At 36.9% G+C, this 13700-nt stretch overlaps 1 protein-coding gene across 2 annotated transcripts in view; it reads left to right on the plus strand.

Annotated features, from left to right (window-relative positions):
- The first annotated feature begins 3532 nt into the window (after positions 1-3532).
- The window catches only part of LOC126259346 (WW domain-containing adapter protein with coiled-coil homolog), a 107276-nt gene continuing 97108 nt past the window's right edge, over positions 3533-13700 (plus strand). The window contains exons 1-4 of one of the 2 annotated variants that reach the window (XM_049956056.1): positions 3533-3728; positions 3883-3916; positions 4342-4552; positions 6631-6716. In XM_049956056.1, the coding sequence (XP_049812013.1) occupies positions 3688-3728; positions 3883-3916; positions 4342-4552; positions 6631-6716 (372 nt within the window). In that variant the 5' untranslated portion in view covers positions 3533-3687. The remainder of the gene's footprint in view (positions 3729-3882; positions 3917-4341; positions 4553-6630; positions 6717-13700) is intronic. The other variant, XM_049956057.1, reaches the window with a different exon arrangement.

A 13700-nucleotide genomic window follows, 5' to 3' on the forward strand; every position in this document is an offset into this window, starting at 1 on the left:
GACTTGAAGTGAAAACAGTACTGTGGGTAGAATCGAATCAGATTGATTAGTAAGTGGAATTTATTTGTATGTTGTCAGGCATTTATTATTAAATGAAACCTTCAGGCACTGCAACACTAGGTAAATGTTTTTTGTGAAGTTTACATCAGGTAATGTGTTAAATGTGTTTGTTTAAATATGTGTTTGTGGCAAGTTTATTTATTTTAAGTAGATCTCTGGGTTGTGTGTGAAACAACTTGAAAAAACTCAGTGATCAACATTTATGTGGTTTCACTACCGAACCTCAGTACAGGTGAGGCAGTGGAACTATTGAAATCCAAATACAAAATGTACAGGAAACGTATAAATCCTGAAGTGAAAGGTACTGAGGCAGATGCGACTGTTCCACAAAAATTTGCACTGGACTAGCAACTAAATTTAAGTTAAAACACAACAGTTGCCATGCTTATGAAATGAAGATTCCTTTTCCTCGAGCAGGTTGTATAGTGTGTGAAATTCCCCTTCTGTGCCACATGACGACATTTTACAGACCCACACTTTTTTGCGTTGTTTTGCACTTCTGTCTTCCTTCTCTAATATGCAAGCTATCCTTGCAAGCTGCGAACTGTTTGAGTGCAAAAAATGTCATTTTCGCACAAATTTGGACTCCATCATCCATGTACATAAGCTACCTTGTTGGATATGTGACCACGCACAGAAGCAATTGAAAATCATCTTTCGAGGATCGCAATTACTGCTTAAAAAAAAAAGTCGATGTCGACCATGCGAGTTGAGATCATATGAGTTAAATTGTCTTGACATGCAGTAATGTATCAAACAGTATGAATACACCTTGACGTGATGATGCCATGGCATGATGGTGCCACAAAGGTCAGTGTGAAATGGCCTTTACACACTCAAACAAGCTCAGAAATCCCAACTGTTTATATGCATCTACGCAATGGTCGATTCGTAACGCTATCAGACCACTGCAGAAAATCGTGGAGATGTAGCGACATATGTTGTGGTGCTTGTAGTGGGGAACAGTTGGCGCTGTTTGTTTTATTTAGCGCTAAGGCCCACAAGTTGTCTAAATTCAGTGCTCCTTTTTGTTGAAATTTTTTGTGTTCATTTGAATTTCCTTGGCATAGCTGTACACCCTAACGTAGTAATTATTAGATCTTGTTGAAACCACAGTGTCAGAGAAACAAATGTGGCTGTTTCCAGGTTCTAGTGAATGATCTGCTACTGCTTATTTATCCGTTTTGCCCCCCCCCCCCCCCCCCTAGCAGCCACAACGGCAGCCTGAGGTTCCAGGCATCGTTCTTGTCGTACGTCCTTGGGTTCCAGATGTGATGGTTTCGATCCATACCACAGAAAAGACAAAAATTGTTTGCCAGCGTCTTGTATCACTGGAGGAATGCTTAGTGAATGTTTCGCGGGCAACTCAGCGACCCTAATGAAGTGAGGGCGTGTAATGGTCGCCGCAAGGATAATTTCTGCAGCAGTTGCAGCTTCTGTATCTTGTCTGAAGCAATACAGGCCCATTCGAAACATGCATACCGTACTCCAAAATGGGGCGATATCATTTGAAACAATCATCTGCTGTTACTACACAATATACTTGTAGACCACTACTGTTAGGTACATTCGACAGAGCTTCCACTGCAATGAAAGTAAACTTGACCAACTTTACTGAGTTGAATGTAATGTCCTGTTTTTTTTCCGCGAACCGACAATTTGATTGCAATTGCATTCATTGCATGAGCGACGTATATTATGCAAAATAAGCATAATTTTTTTTCATGTGCTCAAACAGTTTTCAGTGGCAGGGAAACGATTTATTGAGAAAGTAGCGCTTATGGGACCAGCACAAAATAATGTAAATGGCGGAAGACTACTGACATGTGCATCTTCGTGGGACCCTACAGACAGACAATAGTAACAGTAATCCCCGAAGTTTTGCAGATGATGCAGTTTATGTAATGAAGTACTCTCTGGAAATTGGTACAGAAACAGTCAGTCAGATCTAAAATGATTTGGAAATCGTGCAAAAACTGGCAACATGCTTTAAACGTTCAAAAATGTACAATTGTGCATTTGCAAAAAGTTAAAACGTCGTATCCTCACTGCAATATCATCGAGTCGCAGTTGAAATCGGTCAACTCATGCAAATACCTGGGTGTAACACTATCGGGATATGAAATGCGAATAGAACCACCATTATGTTCAGTCCTAGGTAAAGCAGATGGCAGACTTCAATGTAGTGGTAGAATACAAGGGAAATACAATCAATGTAGAACGGAGAGTGTTCTGCTTACAAATCATCCATCCTAGAGTACTGTTCGAGAGTGTGGAAGCCGTACCTAATTAGAGTAATAGGAGATATTGAATGTAGGGCAGCACGATGGTCAAGGATTTGCTTGACCTGTGGGAGAGTCTCACAGAATTGCTGAAGAAACTGAACTGGCAGACACTTGAAGATAGACACAGACCACCCTTAGGAAGTCTTCTTTCAAAAATTAATTAGCTGGCTCTGTATGATGAGACTAGGAATGTTGCCCTACTACAACCCTCTACGTACAGCTCCCGTAAGTGTCGTGAGAACAAGATTAGATTAATTATAGACGCAGAGAGGTATTGAAACATTCTTCCCACGCTCGATACGTGAACAGAAGGAGAAGAAGCCGTAACAACTCGCTCAATAGGAAGTACCCTCTTTCGCGCAGTTCACTATGGATTGCCGATATGGCTTTAGTTGTAGATAAACGGAAGAAACATTGCACATTCTTAGATTACCAGCTCCACTGATATAGCAAAACTTAGATAAAAAAATAGCAAGGCTAAATGGGCATTTTACTAAAACCATGGACCCATATTTAAACATTAGCATAATTTGATCATACTGACAAAGGGCAATTAAAAAACGCTCCAGGGCCCCAGGCTGACGAGCAAGTTGGAATTTAGAAGTTGGTGTTCTTGACATTCAAAAATGTTTGTAGCAATAAGTTATCTTATACGAAATTTGTTCCCTCGAAACATGTTTGTGTGGAGTTGAAGTTGTCAATGGCAACAGAAATTGAGTTTTTCAGAAACAAATAGATTACAGTATATGTCTGTGAATGACAATATTGGGTTAAAAAACATCGAAAATACTTGAGTATGTTTGTTACATATCTTCCTGTTACGAAGGTGTTGTTAAAATAATAGTTCATTTTTATTACCTGTCAATTACGACAATAGAGTGCGAAATTAAAAAAGAAAAGAATCTTTGGTTTGTTTTTCCTACAGAACTGGAGAACGGCAATTGTCATGAGAAAGATAAACAGAATGACAAACCATTAACACTTGAAACAAGAAAAGCTCATGTAGATGATGTTAAGGATATACATTCATGTTAGAAACATTTAATACGTGATGACAAAAAACATCTTATGACCTGCCCCGCAGTAGGTTAACTTTTTGAGTGGAAAACTGTCCACCATTTTGGCTCTTCGCTCTGGCGGTGCCTTCCTACACTACTCCGAACATTTCGTCCAATTAGGTTGCGAGCTCTCGACCTATCAGCCGGAGCTCACGTCTCCGAATGTGACATGGCGCCTGAGAAGGAAGTTTGTAGTTAAATAAATGTTGATGTTATTTTTATGACAGTAAATCAGCAACAGGGCTGCAATTGGAGCCACACATATTTCATAGATACTTGCATTGATGGTAATGCATGCAAGGAAACCTCAGAGGATTTCCGATGGGTACGCACCAACCTGTCAATATAAATCTGAATTCGTCTGACACAACCTCTCGCCATATTCAGTTACTTTGGATGTGCTAAGCAACAAAATTTCTCTTTGTTTAGTTTTAAATTTTAGTTTGTACGTACTGATATTATTCTTTGTTTCATTTTAGGTACTTTGAAAAACACCAAGCCCATCCCTATCAGGTAAACAAAGTACTAGTTACAAATTGAACGATCGGTTTTGGGTCCGCGACAGATGACAATCGGAGTCGTGTTGTATGATAAACTAATAAATATCATTATTTATTGAGCTGTAAGGGTAAAAACATTATAATGGTATGAGAATCCTGATCGATGAATTCACAGCAATTATATTCGTGGCAGTAACTATTTTTTTCAACGAGACTCAGAAGGTCGCTTTGGTTATGCCGTAATCTTTCACAGGCAGCCAAAATAAATATTATATGTAATTACTGGTGCATATAAAGTGAAGACGTCGGCATGTATTGTTACGATGTTCTTTATAATTTAGTCTTCCGTTACTTTTTATTGATAACATTATTGTACAAGTGCAGGTTGTGGTGTGTGGTGGAATGAGTTAGTGGTTTTCATAGAAATATGTTTTTCAGAATTCGAAGTACAGCAGCTCTAAAAGCTATGATGGACGATATAACCACGAGAGAGTGCGAGATTCACCCAACGGGAACTCATATCGTTCAGATAGCCCAGATTCACAAAGTCCAAGAGATAGGAATTACCAAGCAAAAAATTCATACTTACAGAAAATTCGTGAGAAGGAGAGAGAAAACAGAGACTACAAATCAAGAGACAAATATTCCGGTAAGTAACAGTGTCTTTGTTTCATTCTGTGTCAGTTGTTGGATATCCCTAATTTCAGAGCTCTAATGAAGGTTAATGGTCTATAAACACTTCGTGGTAGCATACTTCTAGATTTATCTTACATACCAAACTTTTAGTGTGAGAAGTTTAGTGCCTGGACCTAATGTGTGAAATAATGCAATATTAAGCATTTTGTGATATGTTAGTAGATGAGATTTCATTAGCAGTTAAAAGTTTTTATGGTTTGTATCGGGTAGTAAATTACAGTGTCCTTTCAAGCACAGTCGACACATGGATAAGCAAAACAGTCATTGGTAGTGTGCAGGTTTAGTGAAACAAACAATTCAGAGTGAATTCTATATTTGTTACCTTCAGATATTTGAGGTGAATTTCATAGGTACTGCCTTTAGATATATGAAAGCTGTCCATCACGCCACAGTATTTTGCAGTGCACTGAGTGTTTGGTGTGAGTAGTTCTGTTGAATATGTGCATCAAGTTTACGTGGGTCTAACTGTTGGCTATCAACTTCAGCTTTGCAAAGGAAAATATTTATGATGGACACCTTCTGTGTGAACTCTTAAAACTACAAACTAGACATATTTCACTCATTGCTATGGGTTAAGTTTGCACGAATGTAAAGTCCTCTTTTTAGTTTGATATATACTGGTATAAATAAAGTAATTGTAATGTTACATATATATTAAGATAACAATGTGGTATTGTTGTGTTTAGAAGTATTAACAGTAATAATTATTGGTGTAGTTAGTTTCAATGATGTATTGGTGAAGAAATCTATAAACTAGAAAATTATGCATATTAATTAAATAAGCATCATGTCACAGAGCATTTCATGGTAAACAGTTTACCTTTCAATGGTTCCCGACAACCATTTACAAAGTTTTATGTTATTCAATCTGAAATGAATGCACATGGCATAAAGTAATAGCCAAATGTGTTAGCAGTAAGAGAACTTGTGATTTTCACGTTCTTATGGAGGCTGTTGATCCGACTTCTTGGTAACATGAGATGTGTGTATGCTAAAAGAGATCACATTTTTTCTATCTAATTTCACCAGATTCCTACTGAGTTTTTGTCGGAATCTCTCTCTCTCTCTCTCTCTCTCTCTCTCTCTCTCTCTCCCTCTCTCTCTCTGTGTGTGTGTGTGTGTGTGTGTGTGTGTGTGTGTTTTGAGGGAGGTACTTTTGTTTCCGTTTTTAGTTCGATTTTAACTATGTTTCAAAATGTGGTTCAGTTGTAATTCCTATTGAGGCTTGATGGGTGTCAGCCAGTTGCACAATCAACCTTCTTTCTTCTCCTTCACATTTTGTATTGTAACTGAGTGGCATCATTAATATTCATATGAGAAACTGTTGAAAGTACATGCTGGGAAGAAGCAAAATTTCATCAGTGGTTTTTCTAGTGTTATCCCTCAGTGGTTGTTTCCTTTGTAGGGCTTCTGAAAGTTATTTTTGAGTGGGACATCCTACTGACTAATAATTCATTCTCTTTTCAACAAGGAGAGCAATGCAAGGGCTGCTCTAAAAGTGACATTGTACCAATGTTGCACTGCCTAAGAACACACATTATTTGCCATATTTGATCTATTGTAACAGTATCAGCATGCCTCTCTGAAGTGGTAGTTTCTGATCAGTTTCATAAAGTAGCTGTCTGCCATAGAGGCAGGATGAAAGTATTGTATATAGAGTAATTTCACACATTCAGTTGCTGTGATTGCTATTTAGTAAGGTGCATGAGGTTTGTAGATTTCTCTGCTGTCTTATATGGCTTGGTGAAGGAAAATGTTGACACCTTAAGTGGACTGGATTACTTTCTACCCATCAGTTCAGAAAATTTCTTCCAGTTCAAAACACATTAGTAACATAACTTAAGAATATAATTCCAGAGTAAAAAAACTCCCATCTTTTTATTACATTGTATCTGAGAACAAAGTAAGAACATCACTTAAATAAGACATGTAAAATTTTGCATTTTTATTGCAGAAAAAACTGTATTGACTGAGAGTGAGTCTAATTATTGCTGAATAATGTTTACAACTTACATGTGTAATACATTACAGACTGTGCCAGGTCTCCAAAAGATAAAAGGAGCAGGGAAAGCCGTGATTCAGAACACAGGACTAATCATGACAGGAGCAGTACAGAGGTAAGAACCAACACTTAGTGTTGTTTGTTTACATTGTTTTTGGTGGTGGAGGGGAAAAGGACATCAGTATAAATTTTGCATTAGACCATACTTTCTTTCCCAGTTACTTATAGATATGCTATACCATACACTCCTGAAGCTGTGTTGCATTGTACATTTTAACATGCTATGCACAGTTTTCAGTAGATTGCTGACGTTTGGTTGGGAGTGGATGTCATAGTGCAGTAGAATGGCATTTCTTATTAGCTGTTTATTCGGTTGATAGTTGTTTCCTGGTCAGGTCTAAGTTTCTTGGTTTTGACTTTATCGTAAGTGGAATTTGAGAAGGCATGTGAGAAATAAAATAACTAAACAAAAAATAGTGTAACATACAGATTCACTTGCCTGTTGTGGTTGACTTTTGAGATAAGTAATGTGTGAATTGGAAATTATGAAGTGCATGCAGCTTTTACAGTTTTTAGTTGAAACAGAATTATGTATTTTAGTGTACAATAAGTGTGTAATTTTTATTCACCCAAGTAATGGCAGGACATACTTCTGTTAGTGAAATATGCTGCATTTTCATCGTCTTTGACGTGCACACATTCGGTGCATTGAATTAATGAACAATAATGCTTTCTTGTCTTGGTTGGTGTAACACACACCAAAGTTCATTTTATGTTGTTCGTGACATGAAGTAATTATTGTACGGGTGTAAAACAGGTGCTTTTGAGTGTGTGTCAGTTCAAGGGAGATTGATTAGAATACATTCATGGACCATCAGTTGGATAAAAGGCTTAGCTGTGATAGGAGGACACTAGGATTTGTGGATGACAACCACTCCGAAGAACTGAAAACGTGTTACATGTCGTCATATTGTGGTGTCGCGGATTGAGTGCTGTCACTGTATGAGATACAGAGACAATGCTGAAACAAGATGGGAATTGATGCCAGTGCAGAGAAAATTGTGGTTGTTTCTTGAGACAATTACAGTGTATTGTTGTTTCCCAGACCACATCCGTGACTACTGCAATTTTTATTGATGTTGCTTGCAGCATTGCAGAACAGAAAAGGACTGCAGGGATGCTGTTTCATTAAGGCAGTTCCTCGGAACAGAGTTCTCTGTAAGAACTTATGTTTAACACCAAGAAAACTGATGAATGGGAATCACCCATACCAAAATTACCTACTAAAGAGTTAACCCTTACAGGACAAAATCAAACCAGCAGTAATTACACTAGAGAATAGAGCAGAATAGAGAAAGAGAATATACAACAAAAAGGTAAAACGAGTTACACATTTTTTCGAAGGGCAACAAGTCCTCATTAGAATGCATCCCAAATCGACAAAGATCGGTAAGTTGAACAAAAAATAGCAATTACTAAACTCTGGCGCCTATATTATTGCAAAAATACCAATGGAAGAGACAAAAGAAAGAAGAAGAAAAACTGAAGTGGTGTTTGTGCTTCCTACCCTCTGCCATTGCTTCTTGCGAATTGCAGATTTTTCAGCTGTTAATAGCTGCTTGTTTTATCTGCTGGCCTAGTTTGTAGTGTCATAAATTTTCATGCGATACACTGGACTCCTTCCTAAGTGTTTAAGGCACCTCGCTAAGCATAGTTGCAGTTTTGTGTGAAAAATAAATTTAGTTGCGGGGAGAACGATCGCTAGTGTTTACTTTTACTCTGCTGTTAATGCATAATGGTAGGGTAGGAGATTAGAATGTTGTCTAGTTATTTCGTGAAGCTGATGAGGTTTCCTTTGTCAGTAGCCACTAGAATGTGGCATGGACTTCTGCTTTACTGCTTCTTTCATGCCAGTGGTCTCAGGGACTGCACCCGAGACTTTGTTATGGATTCAGCAGCAAGTTCTTTGTCTACTGTTCATGTTTAATGGAGTCTGACTTTGAGGATACTGTTTTAAAATGGTTTGGGGACAGTTTAGGAAGTGATGTTGGATTAGATAGTGAACATAATACAATACAGGAATAGTGTGAAGGTGCTAATTTATTTTGGCACAGGTGATTTTCTTCTGTGAAACAAATATCGCTGCTCATAGAAGCATATTCCAGTGATGGCCAATGACATTATTTGTCTGCATTTTGGACATAAGTGGGGGACTAGGCCTGTACAATTCCTGCAAGGACAATACTCAGGTGAACCACTTCAATTTTTGAAGAAGATTGTAAACTTGTTGGTGACACCACAATAAATTTAAGTAGGTCAACAAGTGTCACATACCCTGTGATCTTTATGCACCCTTCACCATGTTTTGGGTTAGTAGAACCAAGAGTAGAAATCATTGTAGAATGATTGGGAAAATGCAAGACCTGCTCCATCTGTGACCTGAAAAAGAAGAGACTCCTTATATATTGCCATTGTTGCATGAAGCCAATCTGATTTGAAATCACTACAAAAATTTCCAGTAGGTGCAGCATTAACATTATCATGTAATATTATGTTCATTTTTTGTAGTTTTCTATTAAATTCTTTTGTGTGAAAGTAATTTTCAAAATATACAGAAAAATATATTTTTTGTGTGGTTTTAATGTAATCTTTAACATAAAATCTGAACTGTTCCCTGCAATTGCGGAATGCTATTTTTATGGCTATTTAAATGTAGTGTTGACGTAGACCACACCAGGGACTGTGTGTGAACAAAAATGACCTGGGAAGCTAAAGTTAAAATAATGTCAGAAAGATAAGTCGTTAGTGATGGAACCGTGATGTCTGGATTAGGGGCTCAGTTACTTGCCCTTTAACATTGATTACTTTGATTTTAGCGTGTCAGGTGTTTCAGAACCTTCCATCTGTAGAATGTGATGAATCAGAATTTTAACTCCAGTCTTTCCATTTGTGAAGGGAAGACTACATTGTCAATGTAACCCCAAAGTGGTGGTGTATTGAAGACATTACTGTTATAAAGATCGATTTAGTTATGTTCAGTGACTTGGTAACTAAAATGAGAATGGCTAGAAATACTAACAAAACACGTGCAGCAATATTTTGAATTTTGTTTGTTCATCTGTTTGTTTAACATAGTAATTACAAAATAATGAAAATTAGTTTCCTAAATATAATCATTAAACTAACCAATAATTACATTACAGATATCAATGTGAAATCAAATATTTTCAAGTGAATCGGGCAATAATCATTCCCAGTAAACTTTTCAACTCCTTTTGCCGATAAGCTCTGTTTTCGAGCTAAGTTTTATGACATTTCCAGATTTTCATTTCTTGAGATGCCAAACACTTTCTAGTGTGCAACATTTGAAGTTGTGTGGTTCACAGTTGTTGAAGTTCATCAAAGCAAACCATCAGCAAAAGTACGTTTTTGTTGACTGTCAAGATTGTCACTGTTAGAAAATAAAAATGTTGAGTATGCATCCCTGTCACTAGAATGTTTTTTGTGTTGTGATAGTGTCCTGACATTCCATTGGAGGCTGCCTCTGGATCACATGGTCCCGGGTTCAATTCTCGGCCAGGTTGGGGATTTTCTCTGCCCAGGGCCTGGGTGTTTCTGTTGTCCTCCTCCTCCTCCTCCTCCTCCTCCTCATCATCATCATTGGAGGCAGCATTTTCTCATACTTTCCTCTTTCCATTGGCACCATAATCTAGATAATAAAGTGCTGGAACCATGTTTGAGTATTACATGTTGCAGTTTTGTGCGCTAAACGTTTCAGTTTTGTGCGCTAAACGTTTGTTCAGAAGATGACAAATTAACACCCATAGAAGTAATAGCAGTATGTAATACCGAAATAGAATTTGCACATTAAATTATTTAACTACCTCATTAAAAGTATGGATATCATATTTACTATTCCTTACTTGCATTGTAAATGAAAAACTTCGCTGCTAAAGGAAAAATGATATTGTTTGTTGAGAGTGAATGTCACATTCCCTCATTTCTTATTGCCATTCATTTTTGTACCTAAATGCCATGAACACTCATCATTGACATCCAGCATAATGCTTCGACAATCAACTACAGTTGATACTAAACTTTTAAATAATCACTGCATCTGAATTTCTCTCTGTTGCCCTCTACTATGTCATACTACGCAAACAGAAAGATTGGTGGCACATAACTATGCAGTTATAATATTGTATTGGCTTTCTACAACTACATGGGATACTCTGCAAATCACATTTAAGTGCCTGGCAGAGGGTTTGATATGTAATTTGGCTTCATTGTGGAACCTTATACACTTATTTTGTACTCTTTCAGAATTTAGAGTCCACAGTTGTTTCAGTACTGAATACACAATTTCGTATGTTGCTAATCTTCGCCGCTTCTTGATCGTATTTGTGGCTGCATAGAAATATTTCTGAAAATAATGAAAGTGTAAAGTTATAATGTTTAAAAAAATTTCTGAATTATGTTTGTCTAGATGTTGAACTTATTTTTTTGTGTGTGGCACAATCTTCTAACATGCATTCCACAATCTGTACTGTACCTTCCCAACATATTAGCAAATGTTGGTTGTTTTGTTTAAAGTAAACCATACATTGATTCAAAGGTTAGGATTTGAACATGTTAACACTTTACTAGGTAAGGTCCCATTAGAAGCCCATGTTTTCTAAGTCTAACGTACAGACTAATCCAGGCAGTTACTAGGCATTCCCTGTTTTGTGGGGAACTTGAACTTCAATGAAGCCTGGCATCTGTTGTATACAAAACAGTGCAAGTAATAACACTCATATAGGAGTGTGAAGCTGACACAGGTGCACTGGAGGTTGCTATAAAAATGGTGAAAATAACATCCGTATTACCCATATAAGATGAGGTTTTATCCCCAAATACATCATTCATAAAATACAGGGGCTTTTTATATTTGCAGATTAAACTGTTGCTGCTGTCAGCATTTTTACGTTGTTTGGTAGAGTATAAATGAACATTCAAACATTTAAAGGTTTCTTCTTACATTTAGAGATGAAGTTGTGGTTATTGAAGTCACTTGCAGATTTATTTTGAATACAGAAAGTCAGTGCTCGGCAGAAGTACTCACGTTCCAACAGGCTCGAGACTTCCGTAAACAAAGAAGCACTTGATACAGCTGTAAATAGTACTTGATCAGTCATGCGGCATTGAATCGCGTGGTGCAAGAGCCGGTATGAACTAGCCACTACGACGAATTATTGCTCTGATTAAAATCTGACGATTTTGTGAAACACAGGAGGAAATAGCATTAAATTCTATCATCTTACAAACTCTTGTGTTTGAACAGGTTTGCAATAAATGTTCACATACATATATGGATACTATATATAAACATTAATGCTGCTTCTTAAGTAAAGGTAACATTCAAAAACAGAAATGTCCATCAGAACACATTAGATGATTCAGAACCCAGACCAATTTTTATTTGAGTATGAGAGACTATTGATTTACTGAGTGGATTGCAAATAATAAAAAGTGGTCGCTGTTCACATATTAGAATACCAGGTAAAAATGTTACCAGCTTTTAATCCACTTTAGATGATGATGGTGAAATTCATTTAAAACAAGAAGAAAAATTAATCCAAGCAAAGAAAATAAATCATATTAAACTGACTGTAACTGATGCTGCGAGAATAAATTACAGCTGCAAGTCACATTGTGGAGATAGTACCAACAGATGGCAATAGGTCACCGGACGAGCGAAAGTTTGAGAATAGGACTGAATCATAATTGTGCTCTTTTATTTGTATATTAGTTAATGTTGTTACATATGACAGCAGTACGTAATAATAAAACCGAATTTTCACATTAAATTGATTAACTACCTAATTGACAGTATGGATATTAATTTACCATCTCTTACTTGCAGTGTAAATGGAAAACTTAGCTATAAAGAAAATATTTCAGTCTGTTTATCACAGTTGCTCAAATTTGGCACTAAGAGAAGGTTGGAAAGGGAACAGTGACGCCAACTTGGCTGAGAGCTAAGATGTTTGCGGAGAGGGGAGTGGTGAATGAGCAGCAAATTTTGTCATGTTGCCAACCATGGGAATCTATAACATGTACTCTGGCTTTTTACGTATTTGCACCACGTTTCAACTGCTGTTTGCCTGAATCCACTTGTAGTCGGAATCGAATGACTTTAAAATTGTTCAAATATTGAACAGTAGTATCCATTTCTGCAGGAAGTGGTAAATGTGTAGATGGGGAAAGTGGTGTACTTATGTTTTGTGCAGTGATATTGTCAATTCTCACCTTGAGGTATGTAAGCTGCTGATTCTATGCAGCTAAGAGCAGCAGGCGAACCTGTTAGTGTTAGCAGAAGCAAGAGCCACAGGAATATTGGCTCATTCTGACATCAGTATAGACATGAAATCTGCCTATGTACTTGTATGAAACAGCTATGTTCTTAGACCCCACCATGACCACAACCATGGAAATTGCAACAAAATGGGAAGAAACAACTAAATATTTGTGACAACCAAAATTGTGAATTTTATTGCTGCTCGAATATAGAAATACTTTCTCTTTTTACACTTTTAGTGGTCAGGTGAAACTGTCATCCCAGTGATGGTTGTTAAAAATAGTGATACCACAGATGACTTGGTTAGATAGTAAGCAAAATGCAGTGATTCAATAAATGACATAAGTTTAGAATAGATATAATCTCTTTCTTAGGCAGGTATTTCATATCAATAAAACATTTCGTAATTTTATTAGGAATATGTTAAAATAAAATTTTCTTGATGAGCCTCTTAAAAGTGGGGTCATCTTATTTCAGGGTGGTCTTGTGTGTGGGTTAACACAGTAACTGTATTTATTCAGATATGTTCTTTAATTTTATAACTTTTTGGCATGTTTTATGGAATCTGCTGTGTAAAGTAATTGGTGCAAATATTTTTATCTGTACTAAATACACAGCAGACAAACAGCAGAGATAATCATTTTTCTGAAAGAACCATTTAAGGAGAAATGTTACATTGTATGAGAAAGAATGATTTACTGATATTTATTTGGATGAAGTGTGAGGCTTTTAGTTAAGTTCCCTACTGAATGCCACAGA

The sequence above is a fragment of the Schistocerca nitens genome, chromosome 5 (assembly GCF_023898315.1).
Source record: "Schistocerca nitens isolate TAMUIC-IGC-003100 chromosome 5, iqSchNite1.1, whole genome shotgun sequence".
NCBI classification, from domain to species: Eukaryota; Metazoa; Arthropoda; class Insecta; order Orthoptera; family Acrididae; genus Schistocerca; species Schistocerca nitens.